Source organism: Trachypithecus francoisi, unplaced genomic scaffold (assembly GCF_009764315.1).
Source record: "Trachypithecus francoisi isolate TF-2019V2 unplaced genomic scaffold, Tfra_2.0 Lachesis_group4, whole genome shotgun sequence".
NCBI classification, from domain to species: Eukaryota; Metazoa; Chordata; class Mammalia; order Primates; family Cercopithecidae; genus Trachypithecus; species Trachypithecus francoisi.
In genome coordinates, this window is record NW_022681469.1 from 28,903,515 (window position 1) to 28,927,126 (window position 23,612).

A 23,612-nucleotide genomic window follows, 5' to 3' on the forward strand; every position below is an offset into this window, starting at 1 on the left:
AGGCATGAGAATTACTTGAAACCGAGAGGTGGAAGTTGCAGTGAGCCGGGATTGTACCATTGCACTCCAGCCTGGGTGACAGAGCGAGACTCCATCTCAAAACAAACAAACAAACCAAAAGAACAATATTAGGATAGTGGCAAAATAATAATGGCAAAATCTGAAACAAGGTCTGTAACTTATATACTAGTATTAATTTTACCCATTATTTATAGGGTTAATAATCAGTGTTGATGCCTAATTTTGATACAGGTTCTGCAGTTATGGAAGAGAATGTCTGTTTTTCAGGTGCAAACACTTTGCTACACAGACATAAAGAGATATGGCAAAATAGTGAAACCCTATCTCTACTGACCCCGCTAAAAAAAAATTAGCCTGGCATGGTGGTGCATTCCTGTAGTCCCAGCTACATGGGTGGCTGAGGTGGACTGGAGATCGCTTCAGTGCAGTAAGCTATGATTGCACCCCTGCACTTCAGCCTGGGTGATAGAACAAAACTTCACCTCTAAAAAAAAAAAAAGAGACATCTGCTGGGCTCGGTGGCTCACATCTGTAATTCCAGCACTGTGGGAGGCCAAGGCAGGTAGATCACTTGAGGTTAGGAGTTCGAGATCAGCCTGGTCAACATGGTGAAACTCTGACCCTACTAAAAAAATATAGGGTGTGGTGGCGCACACCTGCAGTCTCAACTACTCGGGGAGGCTGAGGCAGAACAATCACTTGGACCTGGGAGGCGGAGGCTGCAATGAGTTGAGATTGCACTGTTGCACTTCAGCCTGGGCGACAGGGCGAGACCCTGTCTCAAAAAAAAAAAAAAAAAAGAGAGAGAGGAAGACATCATGTCTGCAATTTTCAAATGGTTGAAACAGAAAAATATGCATATACCTATTATGTATAAACGGGGGAAGGGAGAGAGGAGAGGGAGCAGGATAAAGTAAAAGACAAAATAACATTTGGGGAATCTGGGCAGATACAGGATGAAATTTTTTCCTTTTTTTCTTTTTCTTTTTCTTTTTTTTTTTTTTGAGACAGAGTCTTGCTCTGTCGCCCGGGCTGGAGTGCAGTGGCCGGATCTCAGCTCACTGCAAGCTCCGCCTCCCGAGTTTACGCCATTCTCCTGCCTCAGCCTCCGGAGTAGCTGGGACTACAGGCGCCCGCCACTTCGCCCGGCTAGTTTTTTGTATTTTTAGTAGAGACGGGGTTTCACCATGTTAGCCAGGATGGTCTCGATCTCCTGACCTCGTGATCCGCCCGTCTCGGCCTCCCAAAGTGCTGGGATTACAGGCTTGAGCCACCGCGCCCGGCTTCTTTTTTTCTTTTTTTTGAGATGGGGTCTTGCTCTGTCGCCCAGGCTGGAGTGCCGTGGCGCAATTGCAGCTCACTGCAACCTCCACCTCTGGAGCTCAAGCAATCCTTCCACCTCAGCATCCTGATGAGTAGCTGGGACCACAGGCGCGCACCACCACGTCCAGCTATTTTTTTTTTTTTGTATTTTTGGTAGAGATGGCATTTCGCCTCGTTGCCCAGGCTGGTCTTGAGGCTGGTAACTCCTGAGCTTAAGCAATCCACCTGCCTCGGCCTCCAAAAGTGCTGGGATTACAGGCGTGAGCCGCCGTGCCGGCCAGGATACGGGAAAATTTCCACCATTTTTGCAATTTTTCTGTTAAACCGAAAGTTCTACGGGATTTAAAATTGAATTTTTAAAAAGTCCCTTGAGGATTTTATCTGGGATAACCCATTAAGGAACATAATCCCTAGCCATTTATTCTTGTCTTTTTTGATGTCCGTGAGTAGTTTCTTTTTTTTTTTTTTTGAGATGAGTTTCGCTCTGTCGCCCAGGCTGGTGTACAGTGGCGCGATCTCCGCTCACTGCAACTTCCGCCTCCGGGTTCAGGCGATTCTCTCACCTCAGCCTCTGGCGTAGCTGGGACTGCAGGCGCACGCGAATTCAACCAGCTATTTTTCTTTTTCGGGGAGGGGGTTGTTGTTCTGTTTTGGAGACGGAGTCTTGCTCTGTCCCCCAGCTGGGGTGCAGTGGTGTGATCTCACCTCACTGCAACCTCCGCCTCTCGGGTTCCAGCCATTCTCCAGTCTCAGCCTCCAGAGTACCTGGGACTACAGGCAGGGGCCACTGCATCTGTTTTTTTTTTTTGAGACGGAGTCTCACTCTTGTCGCCCAGGCTGGAGTGTAGTGGCGCTATCTTGGCTCACTGCAACCTCCGCCTCATGGGTTCGAGCAATTTTCCTGCCTCAGCCTCCCGAGTAGCTGGGATTACAGGCGTACGCCACGATGCCCAGCTAATTTTTGTATTTTTAGTAGAGGCTGGGTTTCGTCATGCTGACCAGGCTGATCTTGAACTCTTGACCCCAGGTGATCCGCCCACCTCAGCCTCCCAAAGCGCTGGGATTACAGGCATGAACTATGGCACCTGGTCGCCCAAGCTAGTTTTTGTATTTCATCAATAGTTTCATTGTTTTCTTGTTTTTTTATTTCTAAGTACTTTATAAATTTCCATACAATTGTAACTAAATACCTCTTTTATTTTCTAATTGGTTGCTGTTAATATATAAGAAGGTGGTTTTTACAAGTTTTTGTCTAGTCAATTTTCTGAACTCTAGTATTAGTTATCATGAAATATCTTGAATAGGTAGCCAATCAGATAATCTGTTATAATGCCAACTTTAACTCTTCCTTTCCAATATGTGTACTTTTTTTTTTTTTTTTTCCTGGTTTTCTACTGTATTGGCTGAAAACTCCAGAACAAAGTTGAATAGTGGAGATGACAGCTGACATCTTTGTCTTGCTTTTTTACTTTAATGAGGATACTGGTAAGGTTTTGCCGTTATATATAATGTTTGCTATTGGTTTCTTACCAATAAATGATAAATCATATATGATATTTACTTCTTGTTTTCTACAGTATTGTCATAAATATTTTATCCCTGGATGCATAAGAATGTTTTCCCTTACCAGGAATGGATGTGGGGTTTGTTTGTTTATTTTTGAGACAGGGTCTTGCTCTGTTGCCCAGGCTGGAATGTAGTGGTGCAATCACTGCTCACTGTAGCCTTGACCTCCCAGGTTCAAGCAATCCTCTCATCTCAGCCTCCCAAGTAGCTGGGACCACAGGTGTGTGCCACCATACCCAGCTAATTTTTCAGTTTTTTTTTTAGAGACAGAGTGTTGCCCAGGCTGGTCTCCAACTCTTGGGCTCAAGAGATCCTCCTGCCTCAGCCTCCCAAAGGGCTGGGATTACAGGCATGAGCCACTGTGCACCCAACACAAAGTTTGTATTCAAATGTAACATACAGAAAAGCATATATGTCATAAGGGTACTGGATGCATTTTAACAAAATGAGCACATTAAATATCAAATTTTATTAAATGCTTTATTTAATACAGCAAAGTCACACTTTTTCTTTAAGCCTATTAAAGTAGTAAAATAAATACATTCCACAGATAAGGTCCATTTGATCTTGATTTCTTCTTATTTAGATTTGTCCCTGCAATCTTATGTATTTGTTATTTACCACTCTTTCTTGATTTTCCCACTTTTCTGATTTTATTGAAATAAGCTTTCTTTTTTCCCCTACAAAGATCTGTATCTTATTACCCCTAATACTTTCTGGAAAACAAACTTTTATTTTTTTAACACGCTTCAGAAAGAACCACATCTGGAAAGACTGGCCTGTTAATTAATGGTGGTTGAGTGAAGATGTGAGGCAGGATCTTTGCTTTTTAAATTTAACTCCTTTTATTGTTAAATATGGCATGCATTAGAATTTACATAAATATAAATGTACAAATTATTATTATTAATTAATTAATTTTTTTGAGATGGAGTTTCACTGTTGCGCAGGCTGGAGTGCAATGGTGTGATCTTGGCTTACCGCCTCCATCTCCTGGGTTCAAGCGATTTTCCTGCCTCAACTTCCCGAGTAGCTGGGATTACAGGCTTGCGCCACCAGGCCCAGCTAATTTTGTATTTTTAGTAGAGGCAGGTTTCACCATGTTGGTCAGGCTAGTATCAGACTTCCAACCTCAGGTGATCCGGCCTCCCAAAGTGCTGGGATTACAGGCGTGAGCCATCACACCTGGCCTTAAATGTACAAATCATTAAAAAGAGAACACGTGGCCGGGCGCGGTGGCTCAAGCCTGTAATCCCAGCACTTTGGGAGGCCGAGACGGGCGGATCACGAGGTCAGGAGATCGAGACCATCCTGGCTAACAAGGTGAAACCCCGTCTCTACTAAAAATACAAAAACTAGCCGGGCGAGGTGGCGGGCGCCTGTAGTCCCAGCTACTCCGGAGGCTGAGGCAGGAGAATGGCGTAAACCCGGGAGGCGGAGCTTGCAGTGAGCTGAGATCCGGCCACTGCGCTCCAGCCTAGGCGACAGAGCGAGACTCCGTCTCAAAAAAAAAAAAAAAAAAAAAAGAGAACACGTAACCACCATCCAGCTCAAGTAACAGAATACTGCATAAAGAGCTTAACAAATTATTAAAATAGGTCAAATAACCATCATCCAGGTCAAGAAACAGAATACTGCCAGCACCCAGAAACCCTCTGCCTGCCCATCTTGATCACACCCTCCAACCTCCCTTCACTTCTAGAGTATCCTGCTTCCTGATTTTTAGGGCAATCATAAAAATCTGTTGTCTTTTTATAGCTTTATTATACCTAGGTATGCATCTCTAAACTATACTGTTTATTTTGGCCTGGTTTTAAAGTGTATTTGAATAGAACAGTATGTAGAATAATTCAGTGTATTTTCTTTCCGGGCTCTTTTATTCACAATTAAGTTTTTGAGATTCATCCCTGTTCTAGGGGAGCAGAGGTGGTCTGTTCATTTCCCTTGCCAAATATTATTTATTTGTATGAATGTATATCACAATGTATTTATCCAGTCTAAGTTGTGTGAAGAGGCATTTTGGGTTGTTTCAAATTTGTGGTTCTTAATGTTGCTCCGAACATTTTTGCACACGCTGCAAGTTCACAGGGGCTCGCGTTTCTGTTGGCTACAAATCTAAACATGGAACTTCTGAATCTTAATGTATGTAAATCTTCACCTTCATTTGGTAAAGCCAAAATGGTTTTCAAAATGGCTGTACCAATTTACATATCCAAGGGCAGCATGTGAGAATTCCTGTTGCTCCACATCCTTGCCAATATTTGGTATCGCCATTGTCAGTCTTTTTAATTTAGCAATTCCTGTGAGTTTGTAGAGCTCTTGTGGTTTTAATATTCATTTCTCTCATTACAATGAGGGTGAGCACCTTTTCACATTTATTGGCCATTTGAATTTTTCTTTTGGGACATGCCTGCTGATATGGTTTGGATCTGTGTCCCCACCCAAATCTCATGTACAATTGTAATCCCCAGTGTTGGAGATGGGGCATGGTGGGAGGTGACTGGATCATGGGGGCGAAGTTCTCGTGAATGGTTTAGCACCATACCTCCTTGGTACTGTATAGTGACTGAGTTCTCACAAGATCTGGTTGTTTAAAAGTGTGTAGCACCTCCTCCCACCACCTCTTGGTCCTGCTCCTGCTATGTAAGACACCTGCTCCCACTTTGCCTCTTGCCATGAGTAAAAGCTTTCTGAGGCCTCTCCAGAAGCAGATGCTACCATGCTTCCTATACAGCCTGCAGAACCGTGAGTCAATTAAACCTCTTCTTTATAAAGTACTCAGTCTCAGGTATTTATTTATACCAGTGCAAGAACAGATTAAGAACACCTGCTCAGGCCGGGCGCGGTGGCTCAAGCCTGTAATCCCAGCACTTTGGGAGGCCGAGACGGGCGGATCACGAGGTCAGGAGATCGAGACCATCCTGGCTAACACGGTGAAACCCCGTCTCTACTAAAAAATACAAAAAACTAGCCGGGCGACGAGGCGGGCGCCTGTAGTCCCAGCTACTCGGGAGGCTGAGACAGGAGAATGGCGTGAACCCGGGAGGCGGAGCTTGCAGTGAGCTGAGAGCTGGCCACTGCACTCCAGCCTGGGCGGCAGAGCCAGACTCCATCTCAAAAACAAAAAAAAAAAAAGAACACCTGCTCAAGCCTCTAACACATTCTCATTGAACTGTCTTTTTTGAACTTGATTTGTAGAAATGTTATATATGCTTACAATAAGGATCTTCACTTTTCACCCTATGTATTTCTATATTATTTGAATTTTTCTTTTAGTAGATAATATTACCTGTAAATTTTAAAACAAAAAATTCTAGGACCTTTAGCACTACTCTCAATTTGTTTAATTTTAGTTACAGAATGTTATATAGTTAACCCTTGAACAATATGAATTTGAACTGCACAAGTCTATTTCTATGCAAATTTTCCTCTGCCTCTGCCACCCCTGAGATGGCAAGCCCAAGTCCTCCTTTTCCTCTTCCTCCTCAGCTTTCTCAATGTAAAAACAATAAGGATGAAGACCTTTATGATGATCCACTTCCACTTAATGAATGGTAAGTGTATTTTATTTTTCTTATAATTTTTTTTTTGAGATGCAGTCTTGCTCTGTTGCCCAGGCTGGAGTGCGGTGGTGTGATCTTGGTTCACTACAACCTCCGCCTCCTGGGTTTAAGCGATTCTCCTGCCTCAGCCTCTTGAGTAGCTGGGATTACAGATGCCCACCACCATGCCCGGATAATTTTTGTATTTTTAGTAGAGACGGGGTTTCACCATGTTGGCCAGGCTGGTCTTGAACTCCTGACCTCGTGATCCACCTGCCTCAGCCTCCCAAAGTGCTGGGATTACAGGCGTGAGCTACCACTCCCAGGCTGGATTTTTCATTTTACCAGAGTATATCTTCAAGTAATTTGGGGTATGTCACAAAATGGGGGTATGTCACAAACTTTCAGAGATCTTATTTTGACTCCCCCCCTTAAACATTAGTGAGGCTGGGTACAGAATTCTTTCTCGAGAATAATTTCCCCTCAGAACACTGAAGGCATTTATCTTCTAGCAAACCATGCTGCAGGTGAGAAATCCATGCCAGTCTGATTTTCAGTTTTGAGTCTATATAACTTGTTTTCCACCTCTGAAATAGTAAGTACTTTAGTAACGTATAGGGAGGTACTTTTTGTTGGTTTGTTTTTGCATTTTTTCCTGTTTGGTCCTTGGCATGCCCTTTATACGTGAAAACTCAAGATTTTTTTTTTTTTTTTTTTTGAGTCTTGCACTGTCACCCAGGCTGGAGTGCAATAACGTGATTGTGGCTCACTGCAACCTCTGCCTCCCGGGTTCAAGCAATTCTCTGCCTCAGCCTCCCAAGTAGCTGGGATTACAGGCACCTGCCATGCCTGGCTAATTTTTTTCTATTTTTAATAGAGACGGGGGTTTCACCATCTTGGCCAGGCTCGTCTTGAACTCCAGACCTCGTGATCCACCCGCCTCAGCCTCCCAAAGTGCTAGGATTACAGGTGTGAGCCACTGGCCAGGCCAAAACTCAGATTTTTAAATTTTCTCCGTTCTATTGTCTGATCTTTCCTTCTGTAACTCCTGTGAAATGGGTACTTGATCACTCAGATCTATCCTCAAAGGAAGAATTTTCCTCATGTACTTTCTATCTGTAGGTCTTCTTTATAGTCTGCAAATTTCCTCTATTTTATTTTTATGAAAAGTAACTGGTCTTAAGTGTATTGTTTAACCCTCCAACTGAATTTTAATGTCAGCAATCAATTCAATATAAAACTAATTCATTAATCATTACTTTTTATCCATGGAAACGTTTTTTGTTTTGTTTTGAGAGAGTCTCGCTCTGTTGCCCAGGCTGGAGTGCAATGGCACAATCTCATCTCACTGCAACCACTGCCTCCCAGGTTAAAGTGATTCTTATGCCTCAGCCTCCCGAAATAGCTGAGATTATAGGTGTGTGCCACAGGTGTGTGCCACCATGACCAGCTAACTTTCGTATTTTTAGTAGAGATGGGGCTTCACCATGTTCGTTGGCCAGGCTGGTCTTGAACTCCTGGCCTCAAGTGATTCACCTACCTTGGCCTCTCAAAGTGCTGGGATTACAGGTGTAAGCCACCATGCCCAGCCAGGAAGCTGGTTTTTTAAATTTATGAATCTAATTCACTCTTGGCTCTGTAACGATACATCCTGTGATTAGAACTTCCTCAAGTTCCACTCTACTTCTTCATTATCTCTGTTTCTACCATAGGCAGCTGTTTTATTTGTTTATTTTAGTCTCTTCTAAGTCTAGTTTCCCTCAAATGTAGATGAGCCTTTATCACCTACTCATATTATAAATGAAGGACTACATTGTTTACTTTATTATAAGAAACATGTGTTTCCTCAACAGTTGTATTAATCTGCCTCCAAAACCCAAACGGAGGGATGGAAGGTCTGAGTGTGGGTCTCTGCAGGTAAGTGGCACACTGACAAACAGGTTTCCCTTTACAAGTGGAGAAAAGAAAGCAGTTTGACCTTATTAATGCCAAAATTGGCAGGCTGTATTTTGACGGTATTGTCCTTTAATGCATATGGATCCTTGACAGAGCTGTTTTTCTTGTTCTCCTCTCATTCTACTCTTCTCATCCATGTACTACAGAAGTCCATTCGCTAAGGCTCTGCTTTGTGCACTCTTCCTCCAGTATCTTTTTTTTTTTTTTTTGAGACGGAGTCTTGCTCTGTCGCCCAGGCTGGAGTGCAGTGGCGCGATCTTGGCTCTCTGCAAGCTCCGCCTCCCGGGTTCAAGCCATTCTCCTGTCTCAGCCTTCTGAGTAGCTGGGACCACAGGCACCCGCCACCATGCCCAGCTAATTTTTTGTATTTTTAGTAGAGATGGGGTTTCACCATGTTAGCTAGGATGGTCTCGATCTCCTGACCTCGTGATCCGCCCACCTCGGCTTCCCAAAATGCTGAGATTACAGGCGTGAGCCACCACGCCCCGCCTTCTTCCTCCAGTCTTAATCCAGTGCCTGCCCAATCCTCCCCAAGGCAAATCTACTTTCCTTGAACTGTTCTCATGGCCTTATCCTGGAACTAATGCCACTGCTAGGGTGCTTTATACGAAGGGAGAGAAGGAGTAGGGGAAGTAACTGTTTTGAAGGCAATTTTTTCATTACCTGCCCTGATAATTCCACTTTCCCCCCAAACTGCTCCATGTTCCTATACTTGCTGCCTCTATGCTTAGAGTTTAAGAAAAGAGCCCTATTAAGACACTCTCTGACCTCTACCATGCAACAGGAGCATCTATTCTGGGTTGCACTTTATTCTGTGATGGTTCCTCCATCGATATAATTCCAATTGTTTTCCAGTACCCTAAAATTTCTAAAAACTTCTGGCATTATAACAATAACAATAATGATAGCGAACATTAATTCAACATTTGCTATACATAAAGAAACTCTCCTAAGTGCTCTGGACATACTGTCTCTCTTGATCTTCACAGTAACTCTAGGAGGCAGATACTATTATCATCATTCTAATTTTACAGATGAGGCAACTGAGGCAAAAAAAGAATAAGCAACTTGCCCAAGGTCATACGGTTGCTAAAGGGCAGAGCCTGGATTCAGACACAAGTAATCTCGTTTCAAAGTCTCCCTTTTCTTTTCTTTTTTTTTTAAATTACAATGATTTATTCTCTGTCTTATGTTTGTTTTGTCATTTCCAATGACATCTGAGAAGTAGGGGAAGGTAAATGGGTATGTTAAGTCTGCCATTTTATAATAAAAACCATTGTTTTCATTACACCATTACTGTTTTCACTACACCACAATTTTAATTGGTAGAAATATGCTTTAGAGAAGATGTAGGACCTAGTGAAGGAATCTAGTGACAGAAAATGGGCCCTATGACATAAACTGTCTACAATCTGAACCAAGAGAGGTGATATAAAGAATTCCAAAATATGAGGCTTGAAAGTGGCTATTTCAAAAGTATAATTAAAAACAAACAAACAAAACCAGACAACCTATTGAAGCATTAAACAATAGCATTTTCATGTTCTCAACAATTCATTAGTTCACTGTCACCAATACCATAGAGAAGTTGAGAACAAAATAAAATGTTAGTCCCATCCTATTTTCTGACAGTGGCCTTTATAATGCTTTAATTCAACTCAAATACATATGATATAACTGCTACATGCACTATCCTACAAACTGGAGTAAAGATATGAAAGGCACTGTCCGATTGTCCCTGCCCTTACAGAGCTTACAGTCTAATGGGAGGCAGAGCCAAGTAAACAACTACAGTTCAGTGCAATAAGTGCTATGATATAGGTAGGTACATGGAGGCTGCCATCAGAACAAAGAGGGGAGAGGCCTGCCAAGGAAGATTCCCTGGAAATACTCTTGGACCGAGTGTTCAAGGATATGCTATTAATGCTATTATTGGTTGGTTTAAGAGACTAAACTGAATTTACTATCCTTTGCCTAAAATCTACATCTAATTTCATTTCCACTTCCTTATATGTCAAATCAATTCTCTACTTTTTTTTTTTTTTTTAATGAGATAGGGCCTCACTCTTTCACCCAGACTGGAATGCAGTGGCATGATTATAGCTCACTGCAGCCTCAAACTCCTAGGTGCAAGCAATCCTCCTGCCTCAGCCTCCAGAGTAGCTGGGACTACAGGCATGCCACCACCACACCTGGCTAATTGTACGTGCGTGCGTGTGTGTGTATGTAGAGAGACAGGGTTTCACTCTGCTAGGATTGCAGGTGCAGGCCACCGTGCCCAGCCCCTACTCTCCATTCCTGTTACAACTACCTCATTTCAGTCTCTATCATTTTGCATACTGATAACTGTAATAATCTCATAACTAGCCTTTAATTAAATTTCTTCACTAGCTAAAAAACCAAATCTGATCCTGAAAACCCCACCTGGGTGGTGCCCACTTGGTCTGGGCCCTCTCCTGCCTCTTTTGTCTACCCCTTTCCCACTGTGCTGAACTTTCTCTAGATCTCTAAAAGCACCATGGCCTGTTTTGCCTAAATGCCTTTACTCAAGCTGCCTGATCCCCACGGTTTGAGAGGATCCAACCCTCCTTTGCTGATACCTACTCAGCCTTTAAGCACATTCCTTCTGATGTCATCCTCATGGCCACTCCTCTGTCACCCTCCTCCAGCCAAGTTGAGTCAGGTACCTCTCCTGTGTGCTCCCATAGCATGCTACCTCATCAGAACACTTACCACAAATAATTATACTCAAATTATTCTGTAATTGCCTGTTTACCTGATTCTCTATTACTCAGATCATCAGGCTAGCACAGTACATAGGAAGCAATCAAGAAATACTGAAAGAATGAAAGAATGAACGAACAAACAAACAGAGAGTTAAGCCTGTGAAAGTTGATGAGACAACTAAAGGAGATAATGGAGAGAACAGAACACTGGAGCAATACCCACCTTGAGGGGGCAGGAAGAAAGAAGCTAGTGAAGGAAACAGAATGAACAATCAAAGAGGCAGGAAGAAAACATCTAGAACTATACAGTACAGCAACCCAAAAAAATAGAAAAATTTAAGAAGGGCAAGTAGTCAACAGCCTCAAACACTACTTAGAGGTTAAAGAAGGTGAGAACTAAAAGAAGGCCACTAGTGATCCTGATGTTGCTGATGCTGAGTTAACTCCCACCTCAATTCCAGTACTGTCAGGGGCCACCTTTCTCAACCACTGATTGAGGCTATTGAGGGCTTACAAATAACCAATGCTATAAAACTTACCTGTGCAATCTTTTTTTCCACAATCAAAAAATTGAAAAACAAACACCATACGAAAGAAAATAAAATCCCCACCATACAGAAACAACCTGTTATGTCACTATTTGTTTTTTATGTTTACATGTTCTATATCATTATGTTGAATTATATATCCTAAACAATTCCTTAATTATGCTTATATTTAGTATGCATAATTATAATTATTAATATAATTAAATGAAGTTTAATTTATGCTTTATTCAGTACAAGTTAGATTTCTCATTGGAAATTGGGAAATTGGCACTCTAATTTATAAATAGAAAAAAGAAAAAATGCTATAGAATTAGACATGCCTGCTTGGCCATGTGTGTACAATGGCTTTCCTGTCATATAATACTAAAATCACCTAATTTTTTTCTTTTTTTTTGAGAAAAGTCTCACTTTTATCGCTCAGGCTGGAATGCAGTGGCGCAATCATGGCTCACTGCAACCTCTGCGTCCTGGGCTCAAGTGATCCTCCCACCTCAGCCTCCCAAGTAGCTGGGGCTGTAAGTGTGCACCACCATGCCTGGCTAATTTTTGTATTTTTTATAGAGACAGGGTTTCACCATGTTGTCCAGGCTGGTCTTGAACTCCTGGACTCAAGCAATATGCCCACCTTGGCCTCCCAAAAAGCTGGGATTACAGGTATGAGCCACCCAGCCTGGCCCTTCATTTTTACTAACAAAATTTACTCATGCTAAAAGGTGGTACACCATCTTCAGGATCTTATCTTGACCCATTTTACGGCTGATTTTATGCATGATCTGGAGCTCGGGTGCCAAAAATAGGTTAGGAACTAGATATAGAAACATCTATAGCAGTTGCAGGATTTTTTCCTAGGTTAAAAAAAAAAAAAAAACTCCAGTTAAAATTAGATACACTGGGTTGTAAATAATTTAATATAGTCTAAATTACAACATTAAGTATGCTTGTGTGACAATTTGTTGTATCTAGAAAAATAGTGTGAATCAGTTTTCAACCCTCTTTTGAGATTTTCTTTTTTCAGTATGGAGTATGTTTTAGTAGAAAAAATAAAAAGTAGAAGGAATGCAACATTTCTAAAAGTAAAAACTGCTAGGTCAAAGGGTATGAACATTTCTAAGGTTTTTAATACATATTACCAAATTGGTTTCAGAAAAGCTGTATAAAATTTACACTTCCTTCAATATATGAGCTTTATCTTCCCATACCCTTGCCAATATTGGATATTCTTATTTTTGGTCTTTGCTCATCTAATAGATAAAAATATCTTATTGTTTTAATTGTTGTGTTTATTTTTTTTTTTTTTTTTGAGACGGAGTCTCGCTCTGTCACCCAGGCTGGAGTGTAGTGGCCGGATCTCAGCTCACTGCAAGCTCTGCCTCCCAGGTTTATGCCATTCTCCTGCCTCAGCCTCCCAAGTAGCTGGGACTACAGGCGCCTGCCACCTCGCCCGGCTAGTTTTTTGTATTTTTTAGTAGAGACGGGGTTTCACTATGTTAGCCAGGATGGTCTCGATCTCCTGACCTCGTGATCCGCCCGTCTCGGCCTCCCAAAGTGCTGGGATTACAGGCTTGAGCCACCGCGCCCGGCCTGTTGTGTTTATAATAATAGTAAAAATACTTGTTCGTAATTATTGGCACTTCTTTTTAACAAACTGATAATTCTATATCCTTTTACCTATTTTTCTAGTGGGCAATTGTTTTTAACCTATTGGTTTATAAGAACTCTTTATATATTGATATTACCCCTTTGTTACAAATTCTCTTTTTTATCTTTTAATATATGACATTTGACATAAGAGGTTTTTTAGTTTATACCATCACATAATCTTTTACTTCTTCCTTAGAATCATATTTAGAAAATTCTTTCCCACATCCATATTTTATAGATTAGTCACTCAAAATTCTTTCTAATATGGCTACTGTGGAATACCATTTTTATCAGAGAGATGATTTATCTCTACTATCTAATAATACAGTAAGTGATTCTAACTCCCTGACACTTACAATTACAAGCCCAATCGTGGCCAACAACAGGTTTAAAATTAAGTTCTAGATTTTTCTTATTCCAATTGTTTCATTAGCTAGATGATTTTTAAAAACCAGAGTTTTGAGTTTAGAAAATTCATTCAAAGTTCCCTTTAACCCATATGAAGCACAGATCTCTTGCTAGTTATCACCCACCTCTCAAAAACCTGTTAGGGATCCTTATGATGGGACAGGACTGAATGAAGCGCCTCCTAACTGGGTCCCATCGTATTTTCTTCTTACCTGTTACCACAATTATCAGCAATAAGTCAGACACATACAACACATGGCAAATAATACATAGTCACTGTAGTTATAAAGACAGAAAAACAAGAAACAACACAATACTTGAATACAGAAAGAAAGTGATGTAAAGTAGCATTTAACCCTGTTTTGGAAGTCAAAATTAAATTAACATATAAGCAGTGATGAAGGTTTTCAACTCTTACCCCCAAAAGAATACAGTTTTGTGCACCGTTTTTCAGAATTCTGGTTCAATAGTATGTGCACTCAATAATCACCAATGCCATCTTGTGGCAAAAATTCACCAGGAGCTTTATGAACAGATTAGAAATGATGACATTTTTAAGTCAGTTAATTTCAAAATGGAGCTCTGAAACTAACTGGACATAACAGAGGCTCCTGTTCCCTTCAAGGTTATATTAATTATATGGTTAAGAAGATAAAGCAATGGGCACCATTCTTTAAATATGAAATAAGTTGACCCTACTATAATTAAATTTTAAAACAGCAACTAAATTAAACAAACATTTAATATCTTGGCACTTCCACAGGGGAAAGGAGGGAAGGTGCTCATCTGCCTTCCCAGGAAGCAAATTACCTCCATGTTAACCTCAATTAAAATGTTTTCTTATAAAATAGAAGAAAAACCTAATAAATTAATGGAACTGTTAAATGGGGTAATTTTCTCTTTTCCCAAAGTTTTGATAGCTCTCAAAGATAGCTGTTATTGACAATAAAAACAATTAACACTTGTATAATGTTTAGGGTTTACAAAGAGCTTTCACATATATTACCTCATATAATTCTCACAACAACCCTGTATTGATTCAACAATCATTTTATTTAGCATCTGCTATGCCTGAAGCCCTATGCTAGGACCTGAGATTGCAAAACAAGGACATGACTCCTGCTCTTCGGAGCCCATGGTCTCATGAGGAAGGCAGATGTGTAAAAAAATAATTACATGATAGTGAAGGAACTGCTGTAATAGGAGCTACCAAAACACTTTGAAGAAGATAGGATCATCCTAATGTTTCAAGCAAGGAAGCTAAAGGAAAATTAAATGACTTAATGCTAGAGCCAGGATTCAAGCGAGGCCTTCTGACTCTAAAAACTTGCCTCTTTCCACTACACCATATTTATCCTGTCTTAAATTCCCTACAAAAAGAACAGTTTTTATTTTTGGCAACTGGAAATATATATTCAGATGTCCATCAGCAGGGTCTAGTTTGCTTACTACAGAACTTGTACATAGATATATACCAATTCTGTATAATGAAATGGCATCACCTGCACATTTGTACTTAATTTTGTAGAGAATACAGACTCATGGACAAGGGGAAGAATTATTTATTTTACAAAAGGATTTATCTTTTAATATTCTAAGTCTTTTAAATCAGTGATTCCCTAATGTTGGTCAGTGATTTTAAATCAGTGATTCCCTAATGTTGGTCTACTGACAACTGCTAGGCTAAGGTGAAGATTCACCAGTCCAACACAAAATGAGAAAAATATGGACAAGGCAATAAGTTTTTCAAAAAGCTAAAATGTTTCGTTTAAAGGCCTGCCCTTTTTTCAGAGATTAGAACCTTTTTGTTGTTAAATATTCTTTACTTTATGAAATGATGCTGATAAGAAAATGGTAGTTGGTTTTCTTTTTAATATTATCTCGTGGAAAAACTGAAAATTTGCAAGCCTATCTACTCTAAATATACACATATGGATAAATATAAGTACATATATATTTTAGTGTACAGGTTTATGACATTCAACAGTCTAGAGAACCATTGTTTTAAATCAATACAGTATGTGTTGAGATGACTCCAGAGTCCAAAACTGTAAACCACACTGTCAAAGGATACATTAAATATATAAGAAACCTCCCTTGCCATTAAGTTTACATTCTAATTAGGGAGACAAGACAGACACATAAAATAATTAGCAATACAGGACAGAATATAACAAGTGATTAGCTTAAAATTTGACATTTTTATGTATCAAAAGCGTTAAAATGTACATACCCTTTGACCCAGCTATTCCACTTCTAGGAATCTATTCCTAAAGAAACAATCATAGATGCATGGAAAGATGTATGGACAAAGATATTAACTATGGTATTATTTATAATGGTAAAAAATTAGAAACACTTTCAATGTCCAGTGACGGGATGGTTAAGTATGCTAAATAAACATACTTAAATATGCTCATATTCTACACACCACTAAAGAGTATATACAAAACTATTAACATGACAAAACATTCACAATATATTGCAAATGAAAAATACAATGTACAAAGTAGTATTAAGTATGACACCATTTTAGTAAAGAAAAAAGTATTTTTATATATTCAGAAAAATTACAGGAAAGATTACATCAAATTAATGTATTTGACTGTAGTTATCTTTGGATGGTTCTAATACATTATTTTTGTTTTTTTCCCCTTTATGATGGTCTTTATTTTCCAAGCTCTCTGAGTAGGCATTACTTTTAGACTGGAAGAAAAACAATACTGTATTATTTTAATTTTTTTAAGAAGGGATTATAAAAAAATACTGGAAAGAAACATACCAAAGTCTTAACACTGGTTATGATTGGGCTTGAGGTTATTACCCCTTTTATGTTATCCATAAATTCTAGGATATATGATTTTACAATGGAAAAATACAAAAAACTACTTTGGAGTAACACTGAAGGAATAACATTAAAAATTACCAAACCAGGCCTGGCGTGGTGGCTCACGCCTGTAATCCCAGCGCTTTAAGAGGCCAAGGCAGGCAGATCACTTGAGGCCAGGAGTTTGAGATCAGCCTGGCCAATATGCCAAAATCCCATCTCTACTAAAAATATATGAAAATTAGTCAGGCATGGCGGCAGGTGCCTGGTAAATCCAGCTACTCAGGAGGCTGAGACAGGAGAATCGCTGGAACCTAAGAGATGGAGGTTGTGGTGAGCCGAGATCACGCCACTGCACTCCAGCCAGCCTGGGTGACAGAGCGAGACCCTGTCTCAAAAACAAAAAAAAAAAAACAAAAATAATTAACAAACCAAAACTGTCATAAAAAACCCTTTTTATGTTTTCTCAGGACTTTTGTCAAACATCTTTGGCAGGTCTCTCTCTCAGCAACCAGCATAAGTTTGTATGCATAGACTCCTATTGACTCTGCTGAGGTTATTCAATCAAGGCAGGCACTGACTTCAGAACCCGTTTTATTCTTTCACCCAAATAGCAGAAAAAAGAGAAACTAGCAACATAACAGTGTTACGCCAACACAAATGTACTTATTAAATTTTTAAATAAATATATGCCTCTCCACTTCCATATAAATATATTATTGGTCTGAACTTTCATTCATTGAAGTTTTAATTTTTATATATGCAAAGTGCCAACCTTCCTAAGTGGTAGCTTAGACTCTTCAAAACAAAAACATAGGCCAGGTGTGGTGGCTCACACCTGTAATCCCAGCACTTTGGGAGGCTGAGACAGGCAGATCACCTGAGGTCAGGAGTTCGAGACCAGCCTGGCCAACATGGTGAAATCCCGTCTCTACTAAAATACAAAAAAAATTAGCTGGGCATGGTGTCGTGCGCCTGTAATCCTGCCTACTTGGGAGGCTGAGGCAGGAGAAGTGCTTGAGCCCAGGAGGCGGAGGTTGCAGTAAACCAAGATCATGCCACTGCACTCCAGCCTGGGCGACAGGGCGAGACTCTGTCTCCACAAAAATAATAATAATTTCTTCAATGATTTCATCAATATTTTATTTTCTGCTAGTTTTTAATTTCTCTTTTTTACTATGTTTACTTTGCTATAAATATAACATAGTCATTGGCTGAATTAAAATGGTAGGCTGAGCACACTGTGAGCAAGCTCACCTTCCCTTAAAATCTCCCAAATAACAAAAAAAGTCATTAAAAAAAACCATAATTAAAAGAAAACATGAAATGCCCTTAGTGGACTAATACTATGAGGAATCACTGGACGATGAAAAGCGGGTATAATCAGACTAAAGAAGACACCACAGTCCTACACACCAAGAGCAGAGGACCAGGGCAAGTGGAGGGACCAACTCTCAGAGTCAACTAAACCCCAAGGTAAAAGACAGCAAGAAGAAGTGAAACCATTTTAAACATTTACAGCCTAAGTGATTGGAGCGTAGCACAGAAGTTACATAGCAGGTTAACCCCTCCCAGCCATTTACCTCTTTGAGTCAAGCACTATAGAACAGAGGTGTTTGTTCCCAGATGGGAACAGTGGCAAAAACAACAAAGGTGTCACTCTTCAGCTAGAACAATGAGTGTGAACACTGGGATCAGAGAGAGAAGGTAGAACCCTGTGGGGATATTAACACCCAGGCAGAAGAGGGGACAGTCACACTGAAGAAGCCTGGCAACTACTACACTTCATCTCATTGCTTATTCCATCCCTATCCACAATCCATGGAGACATGCTGCAATAAACAGACGTAACACTCACAGCAAAGCTAACTAGGACTCACAGATAAAGATGAATGAGCTTTTATAAAACTAAGACCCAAGCATGACGAAGTATTATAGAAAAGTATATTAAAAAGTTAAGACACAAAAGAGAATCGAACAATATTAAAATTTCAACTACCTTTTTGTTTGTTTTGCCAAAATGAACAAGCTAATCCTATACTTCAGAGGGAAAAAAGCAAGAAACCCAGAATACCAAAACAATCTTGAAAAAGAAGTGAAAGAAGACTCATACTTCCTAATTTCAAAACTTTCTGCAAAGATACAGTATTCAAAAACTGTGGTACTGGCATATGGATGGACATACAGATTAAATGAATGGAATTGAGAGTCCAAAAGTAAACCCTAACATCCATAGTCAATTGATTTTTTTTAAAGGGTGACAAGGCTATTCGGTGGGGAATAAATAGTCTTTTCAACGAATTGTCCTGGGACACTTGGATATACTTTTACATTTAGAATTCTATGCCTACTCCAACTGCTGCTCAAGAAGGAGAGTGAAATAAAGACTTTTTTTATATGCAAGGACCCAAAAAGTTTGCTTCCTTCAGACTTCTGATGAAAGAATTACTCAAAGATATATATCTGGATTGTTTTTTAAAAAAATTAATGGAAGAATAACAAACAAGGCGCAAAAAAAAGAGTAAGCAGAGAAACCAGCAAAACTTTTAAGTCTAAATATGCACTGACTGGGGAAAAAACATTACTAACATTCAAATATATAATGTTATATATTTGATATATATAACATCTGATATAATCTCAGATGCTATCAACAGGAATATTTATAAGGGTAGGAAGAGAGGCTGAGAGAAGGAAAACCAGAAGAACATTAAAGTATCTGTCTTATTCAGATGAAGGATATAGAAAATGATTAATATAGATATTGATGGAAAAATATAAATTGAAGTATTGTGTAAAAGATTTAAGAATACTAGATGGCTTCACTGGTGAAGTCCTCCTAATATTTAAGGGCCAATTGCCAAGTCAAACTGATATAAGTAACCAAAGGTCTCATTCTAGAGAACCTGAAGATACATGTAAGAAGTCAATCAGTTCTGATTTTCTTAAAATGAGAGAGACTAGTTAACAGTAGTTGCCAAAGTGTTTTACCAAGACTGATCATGGTGGCAAGGATGCAGAGGACCTGGATGAGTTATACTTTGCTGGGAGGAATGTAACATGATACACACATACTCTGAGAGACAGTATGGCAGTTTCCTACAAAGCTAAACATATGCTTACCATACAACTCAACAATTACATTCTTGGCTATTTACCACAGAGAAATGAAAACTTACGTCCACACAAAAACCTGTACACAAACGTTCCTAACAGCTTTATTCACAATAGCCAAAACATGGAAACAATCCCAATGTCCTTCAGCGAAATGAATGGTTAAACCTGTGGTACAACCATGGATTCATGCAACCAATAGGGAAAAAAAAAGTGTCAAAAGGTTACATACTGTATGATTTTACTCACATAACATTCTTGAAATGACAAAATTTTAGAGAACAGATTAGTGGTCACCAGGGGTTTGCCAGGGAAGGTGGCTGTGGCTGTATCAGGGTACCACCAGGGAGCCTTGTGATGGAACTGTTCTGTATCTTGACTGTGGTGGCCACACGAATCTAACACGAAATAAAATTGTACAGAATATGATACACACACACACACATACACAAGTACATGTAAAACTGATGAAATCTGAGTAAGGTCACTGGATGGTATCAAAGTCAATCTCCTAGTTGTGTCATTGTACAATAGTAACAGGATGTTATCATTCCAAGAAACTGCCTGGGGAAGGGTATATGGATCTCTCAGTATTATTTATTTTCCTTTTTTTTTTTTTTTTTTTTTTTTTAAAGACAGTGTCTTACTCTGTCACCCAGGCTGGAGTGCAGTGGCATGATCTTGGCTCAGTGCAACCTCCACCTCCTGGGCTCAAGCAATCCTCCTACCTCAGCCTCCCAAGAAGCTGGGACTACAAGTGTGTGCCACCACACCTGGCTAATTTTTGTGTTTTTTGTAGAGATAGGGTCTCACCATGTTGCCCAGGCTGGTCTCAAACTCCTGGGCTCAAATGATCCGCCTGCCTCGGTCTCCCAAGTGCTGGGATCACAGGCATGAGCCACAGAACCCAGCGAATATTATTTCTTAAAACTGCAAATGAATCTACAGTTCTCAAAGCAAAAGGTATAAAAATTAAATAAAAATCGAAATGAAGAAAAAAAAGATGGTGCCAATATGGAATAGATTACATTCAAAAATGATATATCTAAAACAATTATGAATATTTAACAATTAGAACTACTGAATCAGAGAAAATGATCCAAGAATTCTGACTTAGGTGGCTACAACATGTGGTACAGTCCTACTCCTATATACAATTCAGGATCTGTAAGAATTTCAAAAGAGTAATACTGTATTTGGAATCGCTGCACAGCTGTACAGATTGCTTACTGCACAAGAGCTCCAGGCAAAGTGTCTAAGGGAGGCTAAATCCAGCCTTCACTCTATTCTCCAATGTACCCATGGGACTATGTCTACCTGGAAGAGGAATCTTTTTAAAATTTCACAATGGCACACTTTGAGCTAACAGTGACTTACTTGTTAAGTAAACAACTTTCTTTTAAATTTAGGATAACCAACATTTATTATCTACTCTATGCCAAACAACTTTATATACTGAGTATCTACTCTATGCTTAGCACTTATAAATACTCTTTCTGGCCAGGCGCGGTGGCTCAAGCCTGTAATCCCAGCACTTTGGGAGGCCGAGACGGGCGGATCACGAGGTCAGGAGATCGAGACCATCCTGGCTAACACGGTGAAACCCTATCTCTACTAAAAATACAAAAAACTAGCCGGGCGAGGTGGCGGGCGCCTGTAGTCCCAGCTACTCGGGAGGCTGAGGCAGGAGAATGGCGTGAACCCAGGAGGCGGAGCTTGCAGTGAGCTGAGATCCGGCCACTGCACTCCAGCCTGGGCGACAGAGCGAGACTATGTCTCAAAAAAAATAAATAAATAAATAAAATACTCTTTTTTCTTTGGCGGGGCATGGGAGAAGTAGACACAGAGTCTAGCCATGTTGCCCAAGCTGGTCTTGAACTCCTGGACTCAAGAAATCCTCCTGCTTCTGTCTCCCAACAGGGAGACAACAGGCATGTGCCATCACACTTGGCTAATTTTTGTTTATTTTGTAGAGATGTGGCCAGGGTTTCACCAAGTTACCCAGGCTAGTCTCAAACTCCTGAGATTACACACATGAGCCACCATGCCCAGCAGTCTTTATCAATTTTAACATTTTATGATTCTAAGAAGTTTCAGACAAGGGGAAAAATTTAAAAGATAAAAGTTCATTTTAAAATCTTCTTTTTTTTTTTTTTACTGTACATGGTTTCTTTCTGTAAGATTTACCAAAAATCCTGCCTGCATTTGTACTTTATATGTATCAGTGTGAATGTGCCTATCTTGAAATATTAACTATAGCCAGAGATTGTTTTTCTTAATTGAGTATTACCCTCCTTCCTTTTTATCTCCAGCAAAACTTCACCACTTAGAAAAATAAACTGAGGCCAGGGGCGGTGGCTCAGGCCTGTAATCCCAGCATTTTGGGAGGCCGAGGCAGGCGGATCACTTGAGGTCAGGAGTTCAAGACCAGCCTGGCCAACATGGTGATACCCTGTTTCTACTAAAATAGCTGGGTGTGGCGGCAGGTCCCTGTAATCCCAGCTACTCAGGAGGCTGAGGCAGGAGAATCACTTGAACCTGGGAGGCAGAGGTTTCAGTGAGTTGAGATTGTGCCACTGCACTCCAGTCTGGGTCACAGAGTGAGACTCTGTCTCAAAAACAAAAACAAAAAACAAAAAACACACACAAAAAAAACAAACTAGAGAAGTAATCAGTTTTGAAAGTGAAGACACGGCTGGGGCTGGTGGCTCAGGCCTGTAATCCCCAGCACTTTGGGAAGCTGAGGAAGGTGGGTCACTTGAGGTCAGGAGTTCGAGACCAGCCTGGCCAACATGGTAAAACCCCCATATCTACTAAAAATACAAAAATTAGCCAGGCGTGGTTGTGCACACCTGTAATCCCAACTACTCAGGAGGCTGAGGCAGGAGAATTGCTTGAACCCAGGAGGCAGAGGTTGCAGTGAGCCAAGATTGCACCACTGCACCCCAGCCTGGGGACAGAGCCAGACTAAGTCTCAAAAAAAAAAAAAAGTGAAGACATAACTTTTCTTTATGAACTCACTTTCCATTCTCTCAGGTCATTTTCTGTTGACAAATGCAATGCCTTCCAAGAAAATACTTAGATCTGACGGAAGGATATAAAAGCTTATATTGGACTAAATCCAGCAAAAAGCATATAATAGTCACTAATTAGCAAATTTTTAATATCTAATATCTGATATTTTTAAAGTTGCTTTAAAAAGTATAATATGGCCAGGCGCAGTGGCTCACACCTGTAATCCCAGCACTTTGGGAGGCTGAGGTGGGTCAGGAGGTCAGGAGTTTGAGACCAGCCTGGCAAACATGGTAATACCCCGTCACTACTAAAAATACAAAAATTAGCCAGGCGTGGTGGTGGGCACCTGTAATCCCAGCTACTCAGGAGGCTGAGGCAGGAGAATCACTTGAACCCGGGAGGTGGACGTTGCAGTGAGCCAAGACAGCACCACTATACTCCAGCCTGGGCGACAAGAGCAAGACTCCATCTCAAAAAAAAAAAAAGAAAGAAAGAAATTACATATTTCTGTTTTAGGTTTGTGTGTATGTGTGTGTTTTAAGGAATTTGTTTTATGTGACACTAAAATATCTGTGGTTAGCATTTGATCAATTACACATCTGACTGAAATTAATTGAGTTGACAGTTTGTTGATGAAACCATATGGCAGGAGCTACTATGGGTAAAAAGGGAAATAACTCAAAGAAAAAACACCATTCAACTCCAAAGATCACTTACCTCATTTTTTTGCGAGTCATAATACTTCTAATTTCACTTCACTATCTAGTCTTATTTTGTCTTATGATGCTTTAATGCTCACATCCTAGATAAAGCTTGGAACAAATTCAGGGACATATAGCAAATATAAAAGGGAAGAGCATGAGATTGGGCTGGATTCTAAATGCAGCAGGAAGCTACTGAAGGATTCTGATCTGGGAAGCAACAT

The 23,612-nt window shown here is 40.1% G+C and overlaps 1 protein-coding gene across 4 annotated transcripts in view; it reads right to left on the bottom strand.

The window, feature by feature from the left end:
* Positions 1-23,612, bottom strand: part of KLHDC10 (kelch domain containing 10) — a 71,121-nt gene that overhangs the window by 26,606 nt on the left and 20,903 nt on the right. For 2 of the 4 annotated variants that reach the window (XM_033195128.1, XM_033195127.1), the window contains exon 2: positions 13,857-13,943. The exons of the other annotated variants lie outside the window; for them this stretch is intronic. In XM_033195128.1, the coding sequence (XP_033051019.1) occupies positions 13,857-13,943 (87 nt within the window). The remainder of the gene's footprint in view (positions 1-13,856; positions 13,944-23,612) is intronic. 4 annotated transcript variants of the gene reach the window in all.